General features: G+C 39.4%; 1 protein-coding gene across 6 annotated transcripts in view; it reads right to left on the reverse strand.

Annotated features, from left to right (window-relative positions):
* The window catches only part of ADAMTSL1 (ADAMTS like 1), a 180,373-nt gene that overhangs the window by 47,655 nt on the left and 106,161 nt on the right, over positions 1–26,557 (reverse strand). For all 6 annotated transcript variants that reach the window (XR_007630626.1, XM_050329953.1, XM_050329950.1 and 3 more), the window contains 5 exons: positions 23,578–23,707; positions 7,320–7,530; positions 4,041–4,220; positions 2,415–2,568; positions 33–1,173 (listed from right to left, as the gene is read on the reverse strand). Coding sequence is in view for 5 of the 6 variants with exons in the window: in XM_050329953.1 (XP_050185910.1) it covers positions 33–1,173; positions 2,415–2,568; positions 4,041–4,220; positions 7,320–7,530; positions 23,578–23,707 (1,816 nt within the window). In the remaining variant the exon portion in view is untranslated. The remainder of the gene's footprint in view (positions 1–32; positions 1,174–2,414; positions 2,569–4,040; positions 4,221–7,319; positions 7,531–23,577; positions 23,708–26,557) is intronic.

A 26,557-nucleotide genomic window follows, 5' to 3' on the forward strand; every position in this document is an offset into this window, starting at 1 on the left:
TCTTAAAAGTTAAATAATGTGTTTTGTTTTACCTATCACTGTATTTCACCTCCTCTCCGTTCTTAGCCCAGCTGATGGTGGGCTTTGGATTTCCCACCGCTTCGCAGTGAAGCAGCACGCTGAGTGTGCCACTTGCTAGAACCACCGTCTGTCCCAGGTGGGTAACAACCTCTGAAGCAGAAAGCTGTTGTGCTGCTGAAATCTTCCGCAGAATGGCAGGCTTTTGATGAGGTCTGCGCAAGCCATTAGCCAGGCCTACAGAAGCGGGAAGAAACACTTCAGCAGATGATGTCCTCAGGGAGCTGGTAAATCCAGAAACGTGTCTGTGGAAAGGGTACTCCACTGAGGCCGAATCAACTTTTCGCCTTGATGCTTTAAGGACAAATTCCTGGTGCTCCAAGTGGCTCTTGAAAATCTTGTGAGCCAGCTGCACAACAAGCTGCTCAGTGTACCTATCTTTAAGCTCCTCTGGCTGTTGAGACAAATTCCTTATGATATCATCCAAGCATTTCTGCTCTGTAATCATAGTAAATGGCAGGCTATGCTCCCGGCTCTGGTCCTCTTCTGAGGATGCATTTCTCTCCATGGACTCCTGGGCTTCCCAGGCCTCCAGATTTTCCCCTGGCCAGCCCCTGTGCTGTAGCAGCCTTGAGACAATACTGTCATACAATCTGCTGCGGTTAGCAAGGTGCCCTTGCTTTTCAGAGTTGCTACTATTGAAGAAAATCCCATTGAGATGTTTCTCCTCTGTTCTCAAGGCTTCATTTAAACTGGCCTTTCTCATGGCCTCTTCCTCCCTTATACCAGTTGGTTGGCCAGCAATTATCTTCTTGTTGCTTCCAATTAGTTTAATTATGAAATTCTCCCGGGCTGGCCCTGCTGTGCAAGTGTATGTCCCAGCATCTGAAGGCTTCAAGCGATGGATTTTCATGTACCCATAGGGCGCAATGGTGACATGAGCTGAGCTGATGAGCCTCTTGTCATCCTTCTCCCAAGTGATCATTGATTTTCTGAATCTCCTTGTAGGGCATCGGAGAACAACAGAAGTTTTGGGCAGTAGGTAGGCATACCCACCTACAATAAAGTGCAGTTTCTTCTGCTTTCTTGTCTGAATGTAAACTTTCTTTACAGCCATAATATGGGGGCTTTGATTATGAGCTGGCCTGTTGTGCCCTGAAATATTATTATTGTTATTAGTATGTGATACCATTAAATGAAACAAGCAGTTTACATTGGTGCTGGCAGCGTTTGACCCATTAGACACTAATGGGAAAAACTGGCCACCAGCTGCTGGACATTAGATTAGAACAATCAAAATAAGAGGAATAACAAGGCACACTTTAGGAACACAAAAGTAGTCCTGCCCAGAGTATATGCAGAAACTAAAGAGCCAGGGACAGAAGCTTTATGGGAGGGAGAAAGCTTGAGTGGAGATGTAGTTCTTGTTTTTCAAGTACTTAAATAAAGACTGTTGTTTAATAACTGCACTGAATAGACAAGTGTTTACCGTCCAAACCTTCAAAGGCATCTTGAAGCTCACAATGCTAGTAAAGACTAAAAGTCTTGCTGCCTCAAGGAGTAATGGCAAGCAGAACAAAACTCTCTGGACTAGGCTTAAAAACATGGTAAATGTTTTTAATAACATGGTAAATGTTTTTAAAGTGCACTAGTTCAGTGTGCCTTCCAGGTTCCAGATCTCTACATAAGAGATCTTTATTATGAAGCACTAAATAAATCTGCATAGGTAAATTTTTAGTTAATACCATGCAACATTTGGTCCAAGCATTGACTCTAAATGACAGATCTTTTCTCCCGACATACACAACATTTAGCAGTTTTAGAGTCAAGCTGAAACTACGCTAACTTTCACATATCCAGTTGGTTTACTGCAAACTAGGGAAGAGCACACAGAGGGACTACTGGTCTTGTGAAGGGCAACAACAAAGTCACAAAATACCAACATAAAATACATCTAACTTGTGTGGTATGGTTCGTTAGAAACCCCAGGTCATAGAGGGTTCTGAGTGACAAAATTAAATAATATGTTTTTAAATGATCTACAGTAAAATCCAGCCGCTTTCCTAGCAGCTGCTCTAGCAGTTTATTTGCACGTGCCCTCAGAATGCTGTGCTATATCTCTGAGGCTCTACAGTGCAGTTGTGAGATTTAGGTCTAGATTTGGGTCAGACTCTTGAGTCAGTTCTGCCAGAAACTGCTATTTCCTTTCCAGCACATTTACTCACATCCAGCTCTAATAGTAGGATTTGTAGCTCTCCTCTACTGGTTTGCCTTGTTCACAGACAGAAAAACCTACTCCAGAAGACCAGCACTAGTGGAAAAGAAGGTTATGGAGCAGGTAATAGCATGGATTTCTTAGTGAAGGACTGACACTGCCAAGCATCTTTTCCACTTACTTGCACAGGGGCCTAGTGCACAGGGCCTGATCAAGGATGAGAATGGCAAAGGCAGGCAGAGTGAGGAATTGATGATAACAAATTCCCCGGGTTTCAGCATCTTTCTGCAAATGGCATTTCGACTTTGTGTGCCTTCTCCACAGCTCACTGAACACTAGGAACAGGATGAGAAATATTAGGAAAAAGGAAAAGAGTGGTTCTTGTAACACAAGCCCCCTCATCTCCCATATCCACACTGCATACTCATACCATAGCACAGAGCAGCTACAGTGTTCAAAATGTTGCAGTAGAATAAAGCAGAGCAGCATCTGATCATGCAGCTAAAAACAGCACAGACACAGTAGGGAGATGAAATATCAGCTACTTTTTGTCCTGTAAGGCCTTGATTCTTCACATGCTTCCTTTAGAAATTTTTTTCAGATGGTGTCCCTTGTTTTAATGGTACTGTGCTACAGCTCACAGCCAGTCTTTGCACTTTGTTTCTACCTGTCTCTGTCTTGCTGGCTTCCTGTACCAAAGTGCAGACCCATTGAGTTGCAGTTCACAGTTAAATTCTCATCTGCTAAAATCTAGACTAAGCTTTATCTTTGAGCTTTGTTGTTGCAAATCTGTTAGAAATAATAAAGAGATGAGTGTTTCAGTAACCAATAAACTACCTCGGCCTAGTACATAACACACATGGCTTACACAGAAAAGTATAAAGCCTCTAATACCAGATCATGGTACTTGATGCACAGGTGGCCATTGTTCAGTGGACTTCACCATGCGTGTTATATTTCATATTTATGTATATAGCATCAAAGAAAGTGAGAATGCAGCAGTGCCTTTGCACTGAGACCCAGGCCTGTAAAAAGGGTTGGAAAATGAGTAGAGCCCTGTAATTACCATCTTCACTGCCAGAATGGCTACATGTCTCCTAGCAGAAGACTTTATGAGAACATTCAGTAATTTGAGTAAAATGTGAAGACAGATCACTGTAAGAAGAGAGCAGGTAGGACACCTCTATGAGGTGTCTGGCATTTCTCTTACAATTAAGACAATTTCCACTGCCTTTTGTGAAAGAGAACTAGAAGAGTGGTGGCCGAGACTGCAAGATGTGGAATGATTTTCATGCTTACTGGCATTATGAAGTCAAATTATATTTTTAGTTATACTGCCATAAATATAAAGGGAAATATTCTTAAACTATGTGGGGCCTGAAATGGAGCCTGGGGAAGTACAACAGACTTCAGCAAAGTGAGTTTGCTTTGCCATTCCTAAATTGAAGTCTTTGGGAACAATGCATTTAGCCTGGTGTAATAAAGATTACTCTTCACTGATGCCTTGGATGAACATAAGCATAAGCATGGACAGAGACAGGGATTTGTTCTTTTGAGCATGGCTTCTTTTTACACCAGAAGGGAGGTCTTAATAGTATGGTTGGATAGCTAAAGGATATCTGTGGAGGCAATCACCACAGAGGATCCTGGAGCTAAGCAATAACAACTCCAACAAGGACAGATTACAGGACAAAACTGGGCATAACACTCTCTGTGCCATCTGACCTCATTTGGCTCCTTTATCCCAAATTACTTAGGAACTTCAACTCCAAGAACTGTACCATCCTCATGTGTGTGAATAGCATACCTGTGTCCAGTCAGAGAGCAGCCACTCATTGGGACAATCCTCATTTTTGCAGGCTTGTTGGGTAACTGTCCTTGGCATGGAGCAGAAGGTCTCTGGCAGCTCTAATAAGCTCCCATCTGCCAGGCGCTGCTTACAAAGTGTATCTCGCTTCTGGACACCACTGCCACATGTCTGCGAACACTGTGAGAAAAGAATGAGCCACTTTACACCACACTTGCACCATGGCAACTTGCAGCAAAAATTACTTCTGAATGTTGGTAGAAATCAACACTTGGTTTTGGCCAAAAAAGAAAATATAAAGCAAAATCCTAGAGACATCAAAGTAGACTGACATTTTAAAAATGTCAAAAATATTTTGGAAAGTGGAAGCAGCTTATTTTGCTATTATTTAGAAAAACAGCTTTAGTATTACTGAAATGTTCTGTTTTAAGGTATTTATACACAAGACTTGGAAACAATGGGTCTGCACTGCAGTATGGAGGTGGAAAATTTGTCCTTTCCTGTAACCACCAACTGGAAAATGAGACACTTGCATGTGATGTGAGGATCTACCTGCTAGTATCTCCATCTGAGCTCTGACTGTAATAATAAGAGTGTCAGAGAGAGTGGAAAAGTCTTGTCCAGCAGTAGGTGAATGAGCTGGGATGATTAAGATCCAGAGAATAAACCTCTTCTCTCTCTTTAATGTAAATATACCTCTCTGCGTCCATTTTCTACTCAATTTCCTGCCCCACTCAAGGGAGGTGGGAAGTTTTTAATGAGCAAATTTAGTAGCTGCTTTTTGCAAACTTTTTTGCTCAGTCTTTTTTCCCAAGGCTGCTAAAAGTCTCCCAGTTTTGCTCAGTCCAACCAGCTCAACTCTTTTTCTCCCTTCTCTTAGAAAAAGGGGGAGCTTGCACTACACTGATGTGAGCAGGAGCTGCTTACAGCTTGCAACATGGCAATTATGCATGAGAAACAGACAACCACATGAAGAAGTACTAAAACTTAAACAGTTTAAAAGGAGTGTTTTAGAAAATCTTGCAGTCAGAAAGACACTGCTCTTTTACATAGAGAGATGTATGAACTTTAGTCTAGCCTGAATACCCAGGGACAGCCCAAGAGTCAGAAAGCCCAAGTCTTACTAGCGTAAATGTTTTAGCTTCCTAACTTACAGTGTTGACATGCTGTAGAGCTCAATGCCCTGTAGCTGCAGGAGTCACTGAACCAGCTGTGTCAGAGCTCTCCAGCCAGCCAGACCTGCTGAGGCAAATGCAGCCCTCCAGGTCACAGGTGCCAGGAGTGCCTGATGCCTCTTTGTGAGGTTGGGGCAGACAAACAGTTATTTTGCAGAAGGTGTGCTGTGGTTGAAGAGCTGTGTCAGCAGGTGAAGGAGCTACAGGAGGAAGTGAACAGGCTTTGTAACTTTGAGCAAACAAGCAAGACAGAGACAGATTATATTCAGAGACGCTACAGCCTAAAGATTCTTGGGAGTTTTGAACCTCATTTGTAGTGGAGAAGCAGATGGACTCGGAACCCTGCAGGGTAATTAGTCAAAAGAATGTTAGTCAAGGGTCTGTTAAAGGTGAAGGATGGAAGCTGGTCACTGCATGCACCAGGAGAAAAGTTCCTCCTCCTTCCCAAAATTTGAAAGGTAGAATGTGTGCCTTCTACAACAGGTATGATGCTCTGGTACATTGAAGGCCAGACAACTGATGAGGTGACCAAAGGTCCTTCTGGGATAGAGGGGCCTCCTAAAACAACACCACCTGCACCCCACACCACAACGTCCTCTGTTAAGAGGAAAAGAAGGATAGTTGTAATAGCAGTCTCCCTACTAAGGGGAACAGAGGACCTGATTCGCAGACCAGACCCAACTCACAGGGAAGTCTGCTCTCTCCCAGGGGCTCAGGTAAGGGACATTACTGGAAAACTATCCAGTAGTTATTTGAAGGTGCAGGGGTCCATCAGTGGTGGTCACTTTTCAAACATCACCTCCTAAGGACACAGGAGCAGGCAATTCCTAAATGTTAGAAATCAAACAGGTGAAGCAGAAGGACGGCTTGTCTGAAAAGGAATCTTCTCTTAGGGATAAGGTAAAAAAGGAAGCTGTATGCCAAGCAGAAGCAAGGTCAAGAGAGACATAGGAAGAATTCAGAGATGCTGCTTGTGGCCAAAGCCCAACTGGAGTTGCAGCTGGCCAGAAATGTAGGGGACAATAAAGAGTTTTTTCAAATACATTAAATGTCAAGAGGCAGTATAGAAATATCATTTATCTGTTACAGGATGAGGATGGTCACCTCATAAATAAGGTCAGAGACAAGGCAGAGATCTTTAATGCTTTCTTTGCCTCTGTCTTCAACATGGATGATGGACCAAGAGCGTCTCAGTGCCCTGAGCTGGAGGACCATGCTGAAGCAGCTGGAGGATCCGCTGCTCCAGCTGGATCTCTAGAAATCTATGGGGCCTGATGGGATTCATCTCAGAGCCCTCAAAGAGCTGCTGATGTGTTATAGGTTTGAAAAGAAATGTTGCAATTTTTTCCCAATATCAATAATCCTCTTCCTCCCATCCATTTTTTTGGGAGGGGGAAGGGGAAAGGCGTGGAACCACATGCAAAGCAGAAGGGGAGTGAGGGGAGGTTGTTCTTTTTCAACCAATCAGCACCACACCTCAGAAGCATCCTTGTCTGGAGGGCTGGCTGTCCACTGATAGACAGAGCAGTAACCATTCTCTTTTTTTTTTTTTTGGCCACCCCCCCGTCCCCCTTTGCCTGGGGAATTAGGACTTTGTTTTGTTTCTTTTGAAAGTTCTGGTTGCACCATTGTTTTTTATTCAGGTTTATTAATAAAAAGTTGTTATTTTCCTTTTCTACACCTTTCACCTGAAGCCTCCTAATTTCAAAGTTGTAGTTAATGTGGAGGGAGGAGGGTGGCTCTTCTTTTTCTGGCCCCCACACGCTCCTTACTGGACATTTTTGTCTTGTTAAACTAAGAAATGATTTCATCACAAAACCTCTTTTGATGATTTTTGAGTGATCTTAGGAATCCAGAGAAGTCCCAGCTGATCAGAAGCTGGAGAATGTTGTTCAAGATTTTCAAGAAGGGCAGGAAAGAGGACCCCAGAAACTACAGGCATCCTTCATGTACTGTAAGGCTGCTATAAGGTCTTCCTGGAGCTTCCCTACTCCAGGTCTCCAGCCTCTCTTCACATGAGAGGTGCTCCAACCCTCTGATCACTGATATGTGTGTAATGACTACTTTTAGCAGTCACAAAATGAGATTACACATACATTCTTACCTCTTGCCATTCTGTAGGATACCAGGAGGGTGGGCAGTCAAAGCGATTACAGGCTTGCACAAGGGATGGCTTTGGTTTAGAGCACAATTCATCTGCCAAAATCACAGTCTCATTAGTCTCTCTTGATAGTAGATGAGAACAGAAGACATCTCGTGTCTGTAAACCAACCCCACAGGTAAGACTGCAGGTGCTCCATTTCCCAATCTCCCATCTGTGAAGGGGTCAGGAGAGAAAATCTTAAGCATGGAATAAAATCACCTTTTCTCTTATTGCAATGACACATGGAAGGCAATTCTTCTTCTCTGATCACTGTCACTCTTGTAGCTGGAGGATGAGGCTAAGGCGAATTCTCACAGTTCTGCATTTTCAGCTCTTGTCAAAAGCTCTTGGACTCCAAGTCTTTGGGATTCCTGCAATATCACAGGAAAACTGTTGTCTCCTACATTAAGAGGTTTTAGTGTGCAGGAGCCTAGCCAATGTTTTTCAAGGTAGAATGGATTTAATTAGCAAAAAATAAAGAAGATACTAACAAAGGTTTAATCAAAGAAATGTAAAAGTGAAATGCTGAGCACGAATTTCTTTCAGAAGACCCAGCTGTGGCATTCCTGACTGACTTTTCCATTCTGTGGAGACAGGACGTACTATGTCTTTGAGAACTGTAATGGGAGGGCAGCAGATGATCTTCAACCCCTGGATGAACACTCTGTCACTGAACTAGCTCTTCTCTGCACTAGGTATATAAATCCAGCATCAACAGGATTATTGATAACTGAATTTCAGTGTTCACCACGTTAAAACCAGATTTCTACTGTTTGAGCTGTACTGAATACAAGCCCTAATTGTTAGGCCCTAGCCCTAACCTAGAAAATTGGTTAAAATATTAGGTCTTCTACTCACGTGCTCTATTAGAAAGCACTTCAGAGGTATGCAGAAAAATCATATGCAAAAACATCATATATTCAGAAGGAGAATATAAGAAAACAGTCTTCCTATCAGCTTCATGCAAAACTCTACACTGACCTGGACACACTCCCACATCCAAAATGGAAGTATGAAAGCCCCATAGTGCCACTTTTTCTAATTCTGAAGAAAGTCTAAATAATTTCTTTCCAGCTAGAATGTTATTGAAATTGATTGCTGAGGGAATAAATAAACATTCAGAAAAACGAAACCTCAGAGAATCAGTCTTTGAAGAAAGCAAATCCCGGCAGAAGGTTAAAGAGAGTGACTATGAAGGAGATACCCTCAGGCTCTATACAGGATGGAGGCAAGCAAAGAAAGAAAGTTAAGACACATGTCAGCAGAATGAAGCAGAGAAAAATCACTCTGTTGGTCTGAGATCCATTAATGGAAATAGCTCAGCACATTTAAAACACATCACATTAGTAAACACATCACTTAAATAATCATTTAAGATTGTGCCATCCTACAGTCACAGAGCAATTCTAACCTCTATTTATTTTATAAATTTTTATAAATTTATATTATATATATTTTATAAATTTTTATAAATTTATAAATTTTACATTTTGAGCACTTGTTTCCTCCCTCCCAGTAACAGCCTTAACAAATTGAAATAGCTAGCATGTAAGAAGTACTTTTTCCTCTCTCGATGATATGCTGATGGACCAAAGACACATTGCTCCCCTTCCACACTCCACCTGCTGGTGACATTCTCTGATTTTATAACAGGACAGAGTATGTCCTGAGCATCATGGTAAACACTATCAATGTTGTAGTTTGCTTTTACACAAGAGTCTTGGTTCTGTTAGTAGCAATGACAAAAATCTGTTTAACCCTTTCTAACAATAACTGTATCTTGCAAACTGAGTTAGAAGTCACCATGATCACTTTCCAGGCTATAATACACTGAAGGACACTAATCCTGATACATGTACTGGGAGCTATTTATCACTGGACTAGGAGTGACATATGGCAGCCAGTTAAGCTCAGCTGGAGTATGTTCTCCATATGAATGATCTGGGGGGAGATGTCTTCCCAGATTTTCCCATGAAACTGTCAGTCAGAATTAATGTGACTATCATCTACCCTTCAGTTTTGGCACAATCTAAAATAAGACATTTGAGTAGGTGCTGAAAAGAAGGCATTTTCTTATTTCAGAATCTATTTTGATACATAGTTTGTTGCCAGAGTTTTCTTTTATTCAAGTGCTAGCAATAGCTGTTGCCTCCAGCAACTCATTGTTTGTTATTGATGTAAGTGCAAAATGTTTTTGTTGGCAGATCATATCTCAGTGGCTAGCAAGCCACATAAACCCCTGGGACATCTTGGCTTCTGCAGAAGAGGTTATCTGTTTCCTCTTCCAGAAAGAAAAGCTCTGTATCAGTAAAGAGAAAGGATTTGCCTTTTCAATGTCTGAAATATCTGAATGTTTCAGGTTGCATCTGTTGCCCTACCTGTAACACTGGTTTGTTCACAATTCTTTCCATCTGCTTTAAACAGGAGATTCTTAGAGGTACTCAAGAACTATGAGGTCAAATTCCCTCTTACCCTTGCACTTTTGTAGTCCCAAGTGACTTTTATGGGTTTTCATAGATGCAAAGTAAAGAATGTAGAGCAGAGCAGAGATGTGATAAGTGGAGTAGGGATGTGCAAGTAACCAAAACCATAAAATATATATATGATTGGCAGAATTTCAAAGTCCTAAAAAGCACAGAGAGAATGAGTGATAATCTTATAGAACTACAGGGCTCTAGGATTATTTTGTAACAGCTAAAGGTGCTTGCAACAATTCGAACTAATATTACCCTACCAAATTTATATATAATTAATATATAATACTACCAATTAGTATCTATTCTACTTGTACTGTTGGAGATAATTTTTTTTAAATACTTTTTTTCTGAGGTAACAGATATATATAATATATAAATAATTCCAGTCTTATTTCATGTGGTACTTATCTGTGCATTCCTCTGTCTATTTTTATTTCTGGGTGTTTTGGCTATATTGAACTGACTCTTTCTGTGCATATGGAACACCAAAAGAATGCCCTGCATGTGTCTGTCAATATGAGAATTAAAATTCAAGTAGGAAGCAATCCTAAATTTTAAAAGGTGAACACAGTAGTTACAGAATCAAGCTAAAGGAACCCTGTGCAACTGGAACTGGTATCTTTGTAAGGTGTCTGTGGCTGCTGTTAAGGTGCAGACTTAGGAAAAAATCTCCATATTGCCTAGTTTACAGACAAGCTAAAAACCATTGGTTTGGTACTCCTCGTACTGCTTCCCAGAGACTGGTGAAGTGATTGCATAGTTTTGATCCAAAACATACTTTTTATCCCTTCTTCTTTCTTCTTCACTACTGCCCAAGGCTGTACTAATAAGTGGCAACAGAGAAAAAATGTTTCTTTAATTTTATCTTACAGTAGGACTTTGGTTCATCTATGCTCCTAAATTCTTGGCTTGTCCTGACTCTAGGCCTATCAGTTCTTTAGTTGTCCATCTCCATCTCCTAAGTATCTAAGTAGTGGTTATGTATTTAGGCACCAACCAGACTTTTAAAATATTTCAACTACTGTACTTAATATACAACAGATTTCAAAAGGTTTTCATCCTCTGCAGAATATACATGCATAACTCTGCTGATATACATAAAATAAACTGAATACTTGAACCAATTGAACAAAACTTATATTAATTCAAAACCACAGAGAATTTAGAGATGGTCAACAAAAAGGAATGTAACAGGAAAGAGACAATTCATAGGGCTGGATATGTTGAAATTAATATGTGTATATTAGTGATACATGTATTAGAATACACATATATGCACATTTTTCAAATGATGAAAATGAACTGCCACTGGAAACATACAGGGACCAGAGGATGGGCCAAAAATACAACTTTTTTTCAAGTATCGTCAAAATTTCAAAATCAAAACTGATCCCAGAAACTTTTAACTTTCATATGAACAATTTCGTTCCTCCAGCAGGATACCTTAGTAGTTTTTTTAGTGTCGGTCAACTACATGAAGATACACAATGCATATGAAGGCAGGCACACCAAGTAGCATACCTGATCTTACTGCTCAAGGCAATGGTTTTCCTTTAGGTTTTCTTACACATAGTGCTAAGGGTGTAGTCTAAAGTCTAGACAAAAATTCATTTGAAAGCCAACCAACTGAAGCACTTGCAAAAGCGTCCTGCCTTTCTAGGAACTAGAAACTAGAAGTGAATTAGTAATGAACAGATTTTATTACCAGAAAAACATGAGTTAGGATGTTTATAAGTCAGTTTATATTATGAATGAGACTAAAAATCTGTAATATAAAATTACTTTTATGAATTTTAAGTCCAATTTCTAAAGGACTAATGAGAAATTGCAACTTTCTGGAACATTCTCATTAAATAAATTAGGCCTATCTAAGCAATGCAATGAAAATCATGATTACTATCACAGGACAATTACTCCATATTATTAATATAAGTCTAAAAGCATTAGAGATTCTCTCAAAAACCAGCTTAACAATGCAATTTCTAATTATCTTGACATAGTTAACAGAAATCTTCCCAATAATGCCTAAATTAAACTTGCACATTGGTGATCAGGTTCAGGCTGTTTACAAGGAAAAGAAAAAACCTTTTAACACATAACTTAAACATAAAATTCTGAAGACTTCTATAAATTTAATTTTAATTGGAAATAACTGTGGGAGATGCGTCTCAGGAGGAATGCTGACAATGGAGAGATTGTTTCAGAGTGGAAGATGCAGATGAAGACAAAACCCCTGTTTGGCATTTTCTGGGACTGTTTGCGATATCAGGTTTCCCCATTTTGAGAGTTCATTGTATTTTTCCCATTTCTGCATTATTCCCTATTTACTTAAAATCCTTTTTCCCCATCAGTTAATTTCTGCTGTAATGCAGTAATTTCCTTGTATGTCCCATGTTTCCTTATATGTGTAAGCCAGTCCCATGTTCTACGCTACATACTTTTATTTTGCATGCTCCTCCCAAGTTTCACCCCTTCTTCTAGAAAGTTCATCACCTGCCATCTAAAAGGCAGGAGCCACCTTAATAAAACTGTAATTTCACCACCACACCCTGGAGTGACGTGCCTTTCTCTCATTAAGACCGTCAAATAATTTTCCTTCTTTCTTGTAATAAAAAAAAACCAAAAAGGGTTCAATATCATATTATGCCCCAGAAGTTTAGGTGAAGAACTGGAGGACCTTGTTCCTGGTTTTGTGCTTGTGGTGGTTCTAATCTAGGTCTTCCTTGGTTACCAGTTTGTAACCAAGGAAGAGGCAGTGTTCCCAGTATTCCATATGATTTTTACGTAAATTGGGGTATAAATAAGAAGGGAGGAGAGGTCTTCACTTTCTTCTCTTCCGGCGAGGTTTGGGAACAGTGGGTCCTTGTGTTGGTCTCGCTTACCTAAGGCTGAGGCCTGCAGCGACCGCTGGCCTGCCACGTGGAGGATAGCAGAGTGCTGGCTGTGCCTGCCAATCCTGCTTTTCTAAGGGACATGGTGAGATTTGTTTTACTAGTTATTTTACTAGTTCTCAGGTTTGATTGCGTATATCCGCTCGGTGTCCCTTTTTTTGTCTCCTTTTGTTCCTTTTCCCCTTTCCCTATCCCTTCAGGGGGTGTTCGGATTCCTTTTTGCTGTGTACATAGCATCTTAACTGTAATATACATCAAATATATATTCTTTATATAACTAGCTTGATTTTTGGGTTCTTCAATTTGCATAGTTTTTTCCTTTGCCCTGTGGGAAGAAGGAAGGGGTAAGGGGCAGGGGCTGCTACTGGGGGTTTGGGTATTTGGCGGGGAGCCAAGTCCGAACCATCACAGTGTTGAACTCCAGAGGTGAATGAGACCAGAACTGCTGAAACATGGGCTAGCCTGGGGAAAATGTCTAGTCTTTAGCCAAAGCACTATGCAGCCAACAGCTTTGGATTAGTCCCTGTATGCAAAGAATATACAGAAACCCCCAAATCATTCTAAGGTGTCAGGTGTTGTAAGGATTTTTTCTAGGGATATATGATTTAATCCTGAAAGAGTCCCTTCAAGCACTGCCAAAAAAATTGAATACTGCACAGGAAAAGTAAACACCCTTCTACAAAAAGATCTTCCAAAGTAGTTCTAAAAAAATGAAATTATTGTCTTTTTTTTTGTGATTAAACCACATGAAAGTGATAGAAAAGAACTCTTCTTATTTCTAAAATAAACATTCATCAATGTGGAGAAAGGTTTGCCTGGAAACATCTTACTTAGCATCTGACACCTGCCTGCATAAAGACATTTCTCAGTGCACAAGGGCTGTGAGGCAGCTGGGTATATGCACATACAAGAGAGTGAGTAAATCACATATTATGTCAATACTGGCTTCCTCTCATCCTCTGCCAATCTAACTTCCAGTGGACCCTGAAGACTGAGAAGTCTGCTCAGAGCCCATATATTTCCTCCCTTCCTTTCCCATTATAAACCTGGAGCACTGTTTGTGGTAAAGCTTCCTGTTTTATAGGTGTGAAAGTCTTTCTTTAGGCTCATTTTGCAGATATATCTTCACCTGAGTAAGTATTCTCACTGTCATATCTAAATACCATGTCAGAATGTGATCTTGAACTCTGGACAGTAGAGAGAGTCACTGTCCATCCTGTTTAGGTAGCGTACTTTCTTGCAGTGAAACTACAGGATTGAGATGAGAACTCCTGAGTCAGTTCTTGACTTTATAACCAAAGAAATCTCAGAGAAAGGGGCTCAAAAGCTAAGAATTTGAGTAAAAGTAATTTTTTTCACCCAGATGTTAAATCACTCACAGCAAAATCAGACTGCTCCTTTGAAATGAAGTGTGAGAGCTAAGACCTCAACCCTGGTGTTTAAACAGGGGTCTGAGTTCTGTAGGAAGTGATCTCTCTACTGTTATGGTTCAGTTAGTATCAGAGAGAACATTACAGATACATGTAGAGTACATGTACACCTCAGAAGAAAAGTGAAATTTAACTAAGCTCTGAGAAAGGTAATACTCAATTAAAAAAAAAAAAAAAAAAAAAGGAAAAGGCAAAGTACTTCTAAATCATCACTGACAATGACAGAAAAACAATTCATGCTTAGTGTTGTTCAGTGCCAGCCTGACAAAATCCATTGTTCAGTATCATCACTGTGACAAGGGAGCTGAATAGGCAGGAAAGGTTTCAGGGGACTGTTGTGCACAAGGGAGAGTGAGGTACTTTCTCCAAAAAGCATCTTCCTTACAAGTGAAGGAAGTCCATTAAAGATATGCAGACAACAGGTGTAAGCAGATCAAAGGCTTAATCAAAGTGCTCTGGGAGCTGAAAGAACTGGCCTGCATTCATTCTGTAAACCTACCAATATCAATTATTCTTGCAGCTCCCTATAGCTGAACACAGCAGGAAGCCAGTATTTATATAACAGAGCCAAACAGATGAACACAGAGAAGGAACTCAAGAGTCAGAGAAGTACAAAGAGTAAATGGAATATGCAGCAACTCTACAAATGACAATTTTGGTTGCTGGATTAACCTTCTGACACGCTCCAAGCAATATGTGTAACTCTCCACACCTTAAAAAATTCTTGCTGTCCCTTGAGTTGAAGGCAGAGAACATTAACTATTCAAGCAGGACAGAAAAGAGAGTTTATGTTTTTCTGACAATAAAATGCTGGGAGGTTGTCCAGTGGGTCTTCAGGGGACTAATACAGATACAGAATGCATGAACCCCAAAAGAATGAGAAACTTCACGTTGGTTTGACAGAGAATTGGTTTGAGGGATTAGCAGACATACTGGCGACTGAAAAAAGCTTCATGCAAGACTTTTACTCTGTATGACAACTGCAGCACTGAAATATGTGATAGCAATGGCTGTGTTTAATATAGCTACACAGATCAAATTAGGTTTGATAAAATAAATGAATGCCAGTTTAGATTTAGACTCAAGTTTAAAGCAGCAGCTTCTTAAATGGAGGTTGTTCAATATTTTACGTGAGATACAATGAAAATAGGTCCTTTATAGCTCCTTTCAAAAATTGAACAATTGAGGATCACAGTAAATTAGTATAAAGATAGAAAGGTGTAAAGCTGGTTAAGAAATAGAACAGGGATGTTTCAGAAATAGAACAGCACAAGTTGTACTTGTAATGGCAGATGGTAAAAGCTGAATGAGAAATCCATGCAGGAACATGCATCTTAGGAACTACAGCAGGATGGTTTAATGCTCCTTGTCCTCAACCTACATTGAAGCAATGCAGAAACACAAATACTGCCAATTTCTGAAATAAACTGTGCACCTCAGTCTACATGGTTCTTGTGCAAAGAAGTAGAACAACGATGTCCCAGTTTCTGTTCAAACAGAGTTAATTTCTGCTGATTGGATTCAGTGTCAGAATAATGTCGATAACATATTGATGTTTTGGTTGCTGCTAAGTACTGTTTATCCTAACTTAAGGACTTTTTTTATGCCTTGTGCTCTGCTGGTGAGGAGGTTCAGAAAAAAAGTGTGAGGAAGCATAACTGGGACAGGTGACCTGAAATGGCCAAAGGGATATTTGACACCATAGAATGTCATGCCCAGTATATAATAATGGGGAAGTTACAAGGAAGGTGGGCTGACTGGGATGCAGGGTTTCAAGGCCAGGTTGGATGGGGCTCTGGGCAGCCTGGTCTAGTGAAAGGTGTCCCTACCCATGGCAGGGGGTTGGAGCTAGATGATTTTTTGAAGGTCTCTTCCAAGCCATTCTGCAATTCTATTTCCTTTTTACTTTCTCCTTTGAGATACTAAAACTGTGATCAATAATTTATTTAATAGCTCACTCACCCTTACACAATAAAGGTGTTTGTTTTCACATTGACATTCAAAAATTCAAACATCACAGACTGTGAAGGCTCTAAACTCATGTTATACCTGCAAAAACCCCAAATAACCATGTTAAAATATTCAGATTCATGGAAGTATCAACTGATTCTGATTCAATGGAAAGAAAAATTACATTCAAAGTGATGGTATGAGAAAAGTCACTATGTATATAGGCAAACTTTTATTAAAACATCTCATATCTCCACCCTAACATAGGTTTGTGAAGTATCCACAGACTACAGAATATCAATTTAATACACTTCCTTAAATTTTCTTGAGTGAGAACCTGGCTTCTTAGATCTTAGAGAAAGTAATGACTTTAGACAACACAGTTTGTTTCGTCATGGGAAGGGAAATGAACTTGTTTGATGTATCCAAACATCTTTGTTCAGATCAGGAACCAGAACCATCTAAGTATTATAACTTAACAAACTCCCATCCAATACAGTTATAACAATACAAGTCTGTGGATCCACTGGGTGGTAATTAGATACACAGCTGTTGGCCTGTGTGAGTGGTTCAAGTCTCTCCTCAGGCTGTGAATGATGACCTACTAACAACTGGTTACAATACAGAATACATCAGCTTAGTCACAGTTCTAACGGGTAATTGTCTCTACTCCACCAGTGAGACCTTCAGCATTTAACAGTGCTAACAGTGGGCCCAGAGGAATGAAGATCACATAACTGAAGATGGAAATTTTCATGGACACAAATAGGTCTTGCTGTGCTTCTGCAGATGTGACAGACCTACTTGGAAGATACAGAATTCTTTGTTTAATCAGTCAGACTCCTTTAATAGGTATTTAATTCACTCCAAAATGAATGGAAATGAGGGCATCCTCTCCATTTAGTTCATGTGTGGATTTTTCTGATGAGTAGCTATATTATAGAATATAATGGTGCTGTTCACTTCATCCCTTTTTAAAGGAAGGGAAGACGCATAATAAATTCAACCATTTATAAGATCCTGTAGCTTATTTCATATGTTAATGCTGCAGTGAAAAAGTTAATCCTGTTCATTATGCTACAAAACATTTGACTTCATATTTGTCACCAGAGGAAAGATATGCTCTTATTGTTGCTGTTGGGAAAGCTTGCTTGAGGGAATGAAACCCTGCTGTTGAGGCTGTAAATTAACAGCCAAGAAAACTGAGAATAAATTTACAGAAAAAAATTAGGAGTAGAAGCTAACATATGAAATGCTGAAATGAGAGCATATTTCTCTAAAATACTGAAAAATTTCAAATGACACTGAATCTTAAGTTCTGTTTTGCACTAGCATTTGTAAAGATAAGGGTGGAAAGAAGTGGACTGTGTTAACATGACTAAATCCAGAAAATTAATTGTACCAGGAAAAAAAAGGAGATAAATTGTTCTCTGCAGAGGGACTCCATAAGTTCCCAGTCTTAGTTCAAGCTAATACTAATCACAAACTAAGCTATAAGAAAACTGTGGTAGAGCACGGTGAGATTGCTTCAACACGAGGGAGTACTAACTTGGAGAAATCTGTCACCTGGACATCTATGTAGATGTATCTTTGTTCTATGTATCTATCTTTGTATCTATGTATCTTTGCTTCACTTCACATTTCAATGTGACACACATGGCTGAAAAGTGTCTCCTTGGTGATTTCACTGTAACTGCTGCTAAGGGATACTGAGGAGCATGCAGCTAACAACTCCACCACAGGCAACACACCCAGTGAGAAAGGGGAAGGGTGGGCTGTCAGACACATCTTGGACACTCTCTTAACAACTGAAAAGGGTACAAAGCAGAAGATTACATTATAGGAAAGGGGAGAGAAGATAAATGTTTTTAGGCCACAGACTAATATGTTTTAAGGCCAAGGTAGTATTAGAGTAGTGGAGGGTAGGCATCCAGGTAATGCAGATACATCACGACAGAGCTGCCTAAGGAGGGCAGCCTGTTTAGATGTCTTTGTACAGGCCTGTCTTTAGCACATTAAACCTAGGCAATAAATGAGATTACGATTCGGTGACTAAGTCCATGACTCCTGTTTAAGATGTTTTTCAACCAAAAGTCTTCAAATAAGGGTGAATCTGCCTTGTCTGGCAGCATATTTTTTCTAATGTCTGATTCTGCGACCTATTCCATCACTAAAAATTGACTTAAAAATAGACTTAAATGAATCCCACTTAACAAATATGTCAGTGGTCTATAAGACTCTGAAAAAAAAAAGCAAACTGCAAGAACTGGTATCCCCTGCCAGTAAGGCTATACTGCAGTATCTGTTGACATGCAAATCTTTTAACCTTTTTTTTGTGAATTAGATAGAGATGCTCTAATATTTCATTCCATCAATGCAAAACACATCTGTATTAACACCCTTCCAATAGAGGTCATCTTTAATGGATTAGAGAAAGCCCTGACCCTCCCACACAGATTGAATTAATTTCAGATTGTTCATGGAAGCATGTCTTACACTATGTCTGACCTATGACCACCCTAATGCCTCATGTCTCCAAATGTATTGAAAAACATGTTGATATTTTTCTCTATAGTTTCACTTTATTTGGGAAGTGAAATAGAGCAAAACAGACAATACTGCATTCACCAAACAAACATCAAAATAGTAACAGGTGATTTATCACACAAACACAAAACAAGCAGACACAGAACAAATAAAAGAGAAGGAAGAGAAAAAGAAGACACTGTGTAATGAGTTAGAGCCCAGACTAACTCAGGCTATCTTTAATCTTTGGTGAGATATCAGAACTGCTTAGATGGTTTTCTATCATTTCTGGCTAACAGTACAGGCTTGAAAGAGTAAAGGGAGAATGTCGGGGTGAAATTGTGTGCTATTCCTAGAACCATCTGCTTTTTCTACTTTTTTTTCCTCCTCATTCTGTGGCATTCAGCTGTTCTTTGTTGTATAGGAATAAAAGTTCAGTTCTGAAAACTGAACAAAGTTGTAGAAATTGCCTGGAGGAATTTCCTCCACTTTCAGCCATCTGGCTTTCATTGTTTCGCTTATCTCTCCACTACTCCATACATGTTTACCAAATCTTTTCAACACACATTGACTAAGCTATTGAGCAGTTATAATGAATGACACAGTTACAACATTCTCTTTCAGCCCTCTGGTAGAGTTTGTTGGCTCACCATGAGGTGCTCATGCTGTTGCTGTTATAAATAAGAGCAATCATATCTGATTAGATGATGACTGCCTCTGTAATTTGGGTTGTGGAGGCTGAGGAGAAGACATATTTTGGCTGTGAGTCACTCTGTTGTTGAAAACAGCAAAATCAATGTTGAAACAGGGTTCTTCCAATTGTTTGGGGGATTTTTAATTTTTTTTTGAATAATTTAGAAAACAAACATAGCAATTAGCAAAACTGAGTGTGTTTTTTTGTGTGTGTGTGTGGTTTTTTTGTTTAGAGAAGAAACTTCTAGACATTGAACAGCTATTGCGAGTTTACTTCTGGGAAGACTGTGCTCTGCTCAAGTACTGCTATGTAATTCTAGAAATGATGGAGCTTGATTTACACAAACTAAGTATCTGAATGACTGAATTAAAATGCTTATAGTCTTCAGTCCTCTCTCTCCTGTAGAAAGCAGTTTGGGTCTCCCAGTACATCAAACCAAGCTGTATCCTTTCTACAGAAGAACTAAACAAAGGCATACCAAGTAAATGAAAATGAGTTTTACTCTGTACCTATTGTGTTGAAAGTCAGTTACCAGCTCCCAGTTTAGCAATCAGCTCTGTAGTGCCCTATTTCTTAGTTCAGTGCAAATCAGGAAATTTTGTCATACTGTTTTCCAGAAGAAGAGGGACTGGACTCTTTTTCTGCTATTGTTCTTGAAGCAATAAGCAAAAAACTCTCAACAAAATCTGAAACCACGGAAGACTCAGTTGAGATTTCAATATGGATGAAATCTTCCAATTTTTGTGTACAACTCTTCCTGATTCTTATCCAGACATCTGTGAATATCTAAAGACAGATTTCTTTGGTTTAGTTTTTCTATCTCTCTTCCATGTACCCAGAATAGTAATATGCTAAGATATTAAGCCAGAATTTCAATGGAAATTATAAAGTGCAAGCACCATCACCTTCCAGTGTTTTCATAAATCTGAACTATTGCCAGTATATTTCAGCTTTTACCATATTTTGATCCAAGAGAGATCAAAGCAATTAGGAATTGAAAAGGATGATGATACCACAGGCTAGTTTCAAGATAAAGTACTAAGTGAATAATGAAGTCTTCTAGTTTATCCCCACTTATTCTCAGTAGGGAGCAAAATGAACAGCAACAGTGCAGATGCCTTTAGTATCATTCTTCTAAGGGGTCCAAAAAATGATGAAACAAAACCAGGACGAAGTTACTCTTTGCTGACTACTTCTACAGTATTTGTCTTGGAGTGTATGCCTTCTGATGCCTCCAGAAAGGCTGCTGAGATTCTCTGGTTCGATGCTTTTGTTTATCTACATTAAAACACATTTGTTTATCTATATTACAACAATTGTTTATTAATTATTTATTATTCTATATTGAAACAATTGTTTATGGCGTCCATGATGAATTTTTTGAGAGGCTACAGAAAATATCACATGTAACCAAAAATGTCTGTAGCAGAAGGAGCATTAAGCTTTGAAGTTCTAATATTTAAATGTTCTCTTTCTTAAGCTAAACAAGATCTTGAACTGTTATAAATTCTAGACATAAGCATTAAATTCTAAGCAAGCTGGGCTGTTTAGGTTCAAGAAACGTCACTGGAATAATATCTCTCAATATATCAGATGGAATTTTTATTCTCTTAAACAAGAATTCTCAGCTTTTTCTTCATGCTGTGGAGAACAGCTCCTTGTCTACCAAGACATTCATCACCATCTTAGTTGCCATTTCCTGAGACTGCCTTCTCTACCCACAACAACTGTATGCTCCAACAGTCACTTACAGATCAAGAACATTCTAAGAAAGTGGGGGGTTTTATATTTTTAGTTTCTGCTTATGCACTTCAGCAGCTGGAAAACAGAGAGAAGAGCCAATACTATGAGACTATCCAGCTCTCTCTATAAGTCATCAGCAAGAGATCTGGAAAGTATCAATGGTTCAGAGATTTTGGAAACTCCTATAAAGAAATCTAAGTTCACAGCCACAGTGTATTACAATTTTTAGTAGAAATGCCTTCATCAGCATTCATAAGGACAGGATTTTAATCTAAATTTCCATCAGACACCTGGACCAAGATTTCTTGAATTAGAAAGCTCTAAGGCCTTTTTTTTTTGATAAGTATTAAGGCTGCATTAATTAATTACTATGAAGAAAAAATCTGTATACACTCATACACTATTGATTTACCAAGGTCATGGGTTTGATCCCTGTATGGGCCAATTATGTAAGAGTTGAATTTGATGATCCTTGTGGGTCTCTTCCAACTCAGAATATTCTGTGAAACCTATATAATATACCATTGTATTTAATACAGTGTCATTAGCAGCCATAGCCCTTCAGAAGCTTGCACAAAATAAGGGATTTATCCTGTCACAGTACGCCAGGGAGACAAATAAACTTGTCTTCTTGCCTTTCTTTCTATTAGCCACACTGCCTGCAAGGCCTCCTTGCAAGAAGTTTCAGCCCCCTTGCTTTACATTAGCTCCACTCTGGTAGCAAGGTTACCACACTGCTGTGAATTATCACACAGACTAATTCAAGAAGTATTCACACAATTACTCAGATTACTTTTATAAGTAATTCACATAAATACTGGTCTACATGAGTGTGTTTCATTTTTTCTTATTTTTTTCTTATCCACTGAGTATTTATTTTCCATGTCAGAATTGTTGGCTGATCAATCTTCTACCACACACTCTCAGCTCCACTGATGCTGCTAACCTATCCATTATCACAAGACTTCCACCTACAAAGCTATTTTTAAATATTTATATAATATTTGTGTATTATTTCCAGCAATAAAGACAATTTAACAAAGTGAGTGTTGCAATATCCTCATAAGCAATTCCTGTAATGCTTCAGTGAAAAGCGTCAACATTCTTGGTTCTTCTTGTCACAGACTCAAAATCCTGATCATCCAACCAAACTTACTTCTGACCTTGTTGTTCTTTCATGCTGGATGTATTTGGTGCCATCTTTGATTTTTAATGTGAACCTTTTTTGCCTACCAAAAATCCAAAAACTATTATTCAAAATGACATACCTCTGTGTAGCCTGCTGTCTAATAAAGCACATATATACCTGCCGATGTACACTCCAAACAATAACTACCACCTGGACAGCTGACTGTTTTAAATAGTCCAGAATTATAAATAAGTGTATTTGGTTTAATACTGAAAGAGTGTAAATACACCTGTGTACAGCTGGGAAATAAGACAACATATATACAGGACATCTTGAAGATCTGACAGGTCCCATTTAAAAAAACCTCAAGAACCTCATGACATCTATTTTCTGTTGTAGAGGGTATAGATGTGAATCTCTGCAAACAAATATCTGGTGTTTTCATGGTCATAATTGTGGAAGCTGCCTGAGGCTAGGGAGGAACAGGTTCTGCAAAATCTGTTCTGAGAGAGGAGGTTGGAAAAGTCTCCTTAAACTTGACAAAACTCTGCGTATTAGGTCAATCTACAAATTCTCTGCTTGAAGAACCTAAACAGGCAAGCAGTCTGAAGTTTCCCCTTTGGTATTACTGCTGCTTTGCACTTCCTGGTCAATATGACTGTAAGTACTCTGCAGTCTAAGAAAGAGCATACCTGAGCCACACTGTGTGCCTCCAGACTAAAAGACCATAGAGTGTGGGGGTACAACTTAAAATTCTTCTTTTTTGTACTGCTAATGTTATTTAAAAGGCTCTGGACAACATACTAGACTATACAATCACTCACACATGCATATTTATTTTGCTTTTGCCATGGATTCCTCAAAATCCATTAAGTGATATCCAGATCAAAGAACCCTGGTCCTTGGATCATCACCTGTGATGTGACTGTCATCATCTGTGATCTGAAAAGTGATTGAATGTCATTGAATTCAACATTTTCTCTATTTCTTAGGGTGGTGGTTTTGTTTTATCAACAGTGACATGGCTGTGTAGATCTGCTACGTCATGCAAGCAGCAGAGTTTTATTCACTCACATCACCTCTACTTACTTCATGTCAGTGAAGAGAAGTCCCAGGGCAACAACACAGATCTGCTGAGCCCAGACAGCTGAGTCTATGGTACTGCACCCTGGGGAGCCATCTCAGCCTCTTGTCTGCATGTTTTACTTCCATACTTCAGCAGTCACTTCAGTAAAGCCCAGATCTAAGCACTCCTGTCCCCAGAGGTCTCAGACTCATGGGTAACTTAAAGATCAGCTTCTCAATTTCATCAGTGATTGCAAATCTCTTAAATCTGGGAAAAAAACCTTGTGCCTGGTGATACCACATAGGAACCCTACCTTGGGGGACAGGGGTCCACACTACAGGCTTTCAGCAGCTGTGGAGGACGGCGGCTGGTTACACACAGTGTCTCATCCGCAGTCTCCCTGGTTTGTTTGTTCAGACAGGTCACCACAGCCTCCTGGACACCTGCACACAACAAAGCATGGTCACAGACAGCTCCCACACCTGTAGGGGCAGAGGTGGGTCCAACAGGGCCAGCAGGGCTCCAGCGTGTGAGGAAACTCATCCTCACACCCAGCATTGGCAGCTCTGGGGCTGCAGCCCCAGCTGTAGACTTGTTACTGCTTTCAGTGTCTCTGAAAGGTTTCTCAATTGCAGTGAAAAGTCCATGGGTTCATTCACCACTTACCTTCTCTGGACAGAAAATTGTCTGGGGCTCTGCAGTGACTCATTCTTTCCCTAAGGGTGCAGTGAGGCACTTTATTTGTCAGTACAAGCAGGCTAACGTGTGAAGATGGCCTTGGCTTCACTATGCTCTTTTCAGCAACAGTATGATCACTTTAAGTGCAAAAGTAAAGTAAAATATGGTCAGACAGTTCAGCTGTTCTCAGTTATTCATCCACGGACCTGCACCTAAACCTAAAGACACAAACATGCAGGATGTATCTGAGAGCTAGGAAAGAACAAAGGTAGTTTTTGGGATTAAGAGAGAAACTGGAATATTTGGTGATTACATTTTAACTCAGGAACTCCTTGGTAATTCCAAATTCCTTATGTACTCTTTGGTATACCAGTTACTCTGTTTCACTTTTCCTGTGAATAGGAATATTACAGGGTTTTTTTTTAGTAAGAAGGCTGGAAAGCTAGAAAATCAGGGATTGCAACATTACATGCCATAGGGAAGAGGTCTTGTTGAGAAAGGATCTATTTCCCTAGGGGAAAGTGGGATCGGGGTGAGGGGAGGGGGTGTCAAATCCAGACGGGTTAAAACAAAGTGAAGGTATGCTTTTTACATTCATTCCTGCTTCCTGAGCTAGGAAAATATTAGCTGAATTCTTAACAATTACATTATCTTTTCAAACCCAAAAATTAGTTTTCCAAAACATCCCACAATTTTTTTAAGACACACAAAAAAAGAGTGCTGTAAGAGCTTGAACAGCTCCAAGAACAGTGTCACAGAGCTGATGATACCTTTTGCTGTTTCTAATGCCAGCACACATGTTAATAGGTAAACAATGATATCATATTATTCAACAGAACCAAAGTATTGCAGCTGATCATAGTTCCTATGGTCCTGAAATTTTGGATGGATTCACTCCCTTTAATCTCAGTACAGGCTGAGGTCCACAGAAAAGTGGCACGTTAACCACTTTTTTTGGCTCCTGTGTGTGTAATTCTATGCAGCTCATGTCTCTGACACAAGGCTAGGCAGTGTCTCCCCTGTATCTGAGGTACTAAAGAAAAGAAAGAATTTAAAGAAAGAAATTTGATATTTTGGATATGGACATCAACATCAAAATAACCAAAGTCCCTGTAGTCAACTAGTACTGTTTTGGGTTTCCTTCCTTACAAGGTTACCCCATATCTTCAAGCCCTTTTGCTATTCCAGTCATCACCCAAAAGACTTGAGGAAAATTGTAAAAATGATAGCCAATTAAAAGAACACAGCAAAAGGCAGTGATTTATTTGTAGGGAAAGAAATAAATGAAATTTATATATATATGAAAAAGATGTTCGCTACCCTGTCATGTTTATTATCTTTCCAGCTCAATCATTTTTCTGTGAGTATGTTATAACATTGTGCAAACAGAGGCATATGGATTCTCCAGAATGAACTGGTCCTGGCTGTAAGAACAGAAGTGATTCTCTACCTGAGGGGAAATGGCACCATGTCCAAATTACTGGTCTCTACTTTGCATGGAATATTTGTGCAGGCCTGACAGAAAGACTAACTAATTTGATGAAACCAGGAGAGAAGGACTGCTGATGCAGAGGTATGGAAACCATGAAAGTGCTTTTCTAATTTTTGTGGAAAGAAACCACCGACTTCTGACACATTCCAGTAACATTATTCTGTCTGCTAAGTATACAGCTCACTCACCTTCTATATTTTATTCTCACACCAAAACCTTGTAAACTGAGTGCAGTTCCACAGCTTTAATTTCTCCTCCTTGAAGCACGTCACTAATGAAGTCTTGATAAATTATTATCAATTACCTTAACAATTTTCCATTGTCTGTTTCAATGCTGACTGCTGAAAAGTGACTGAATGTGACTGAATTCAACATTTTCTCTATTTCTTAGGCTGATGGTTTTGTTTGATGGCTAAATTCATGTAGCCAAACTCTAATACTACTGTTCTTCACTTTGCAGTATTCAGCCAACCCTAAACCTCCCAGTAAGTTCATTCCCCATGCTTCTATCTGTCATTTAAGTCATCTCTGATTGTAATTCCAATAATTTTTGTCTATACTGCAAGAATTCTACACTGCTTTTTAAAATTTCCTTTTACCTTTCAAAGGTACTGGTAGGACCAGTAAACTTGCCTGACAGTCACAGGTGTAAAAGAAAAAGGTTCTTGTGTGATTGTGGTGACTAGACTATGTATTGACGCTTTTGCCTCTAACAGCTTGTGCCAGGAACTGGGGGGGGGGGGGGGGAAATCTCACTTACTCCAGTAGCAAAAAATCTGCTCAGAATCACTTTCTTCAGCTTCCTTTTGAATCTCACAATAAGCTGACATCAATATGTCTCAGCATATTGATAATGACTGTCCTTCTATTTGGACAGGTAATGTAGCAAATAGTTATAAGCTTTAAACCAGGGATGGCTCATCAAACATTGAGAGAATATAAAAACTTTAGATTGTACATTAGAAGTTCCACAGTATTATCTCCACAGAGATAATTAAAAAGGTATATGAACTTTAGGAAGTTTATTTGCTAGGTAACTGAATTTGAAACATTATTTACTGCATAATATTATCAAAACAAAAAGCTGTCTCTTTAAAAGTGTTTTCCCTGAAAAAAAGAAATC

The sequence above is a fragment of the Myiozetetes cayanensis genome, unplaced genomic scaffold, assembly GCF_022539395.1.
Source record: "Myiozetetes cayanensis isolate MyiCay16 unplaced genomic scaffold, myiCay2020 scf4, whole genome shotgun sequence".
Lineage (NCBI taxonomy): Eukaryota > Metazoa > Chordata > Aves > Passeriformes > Tyrannidae > Myiozetetes > Myiozetetes cayanensis.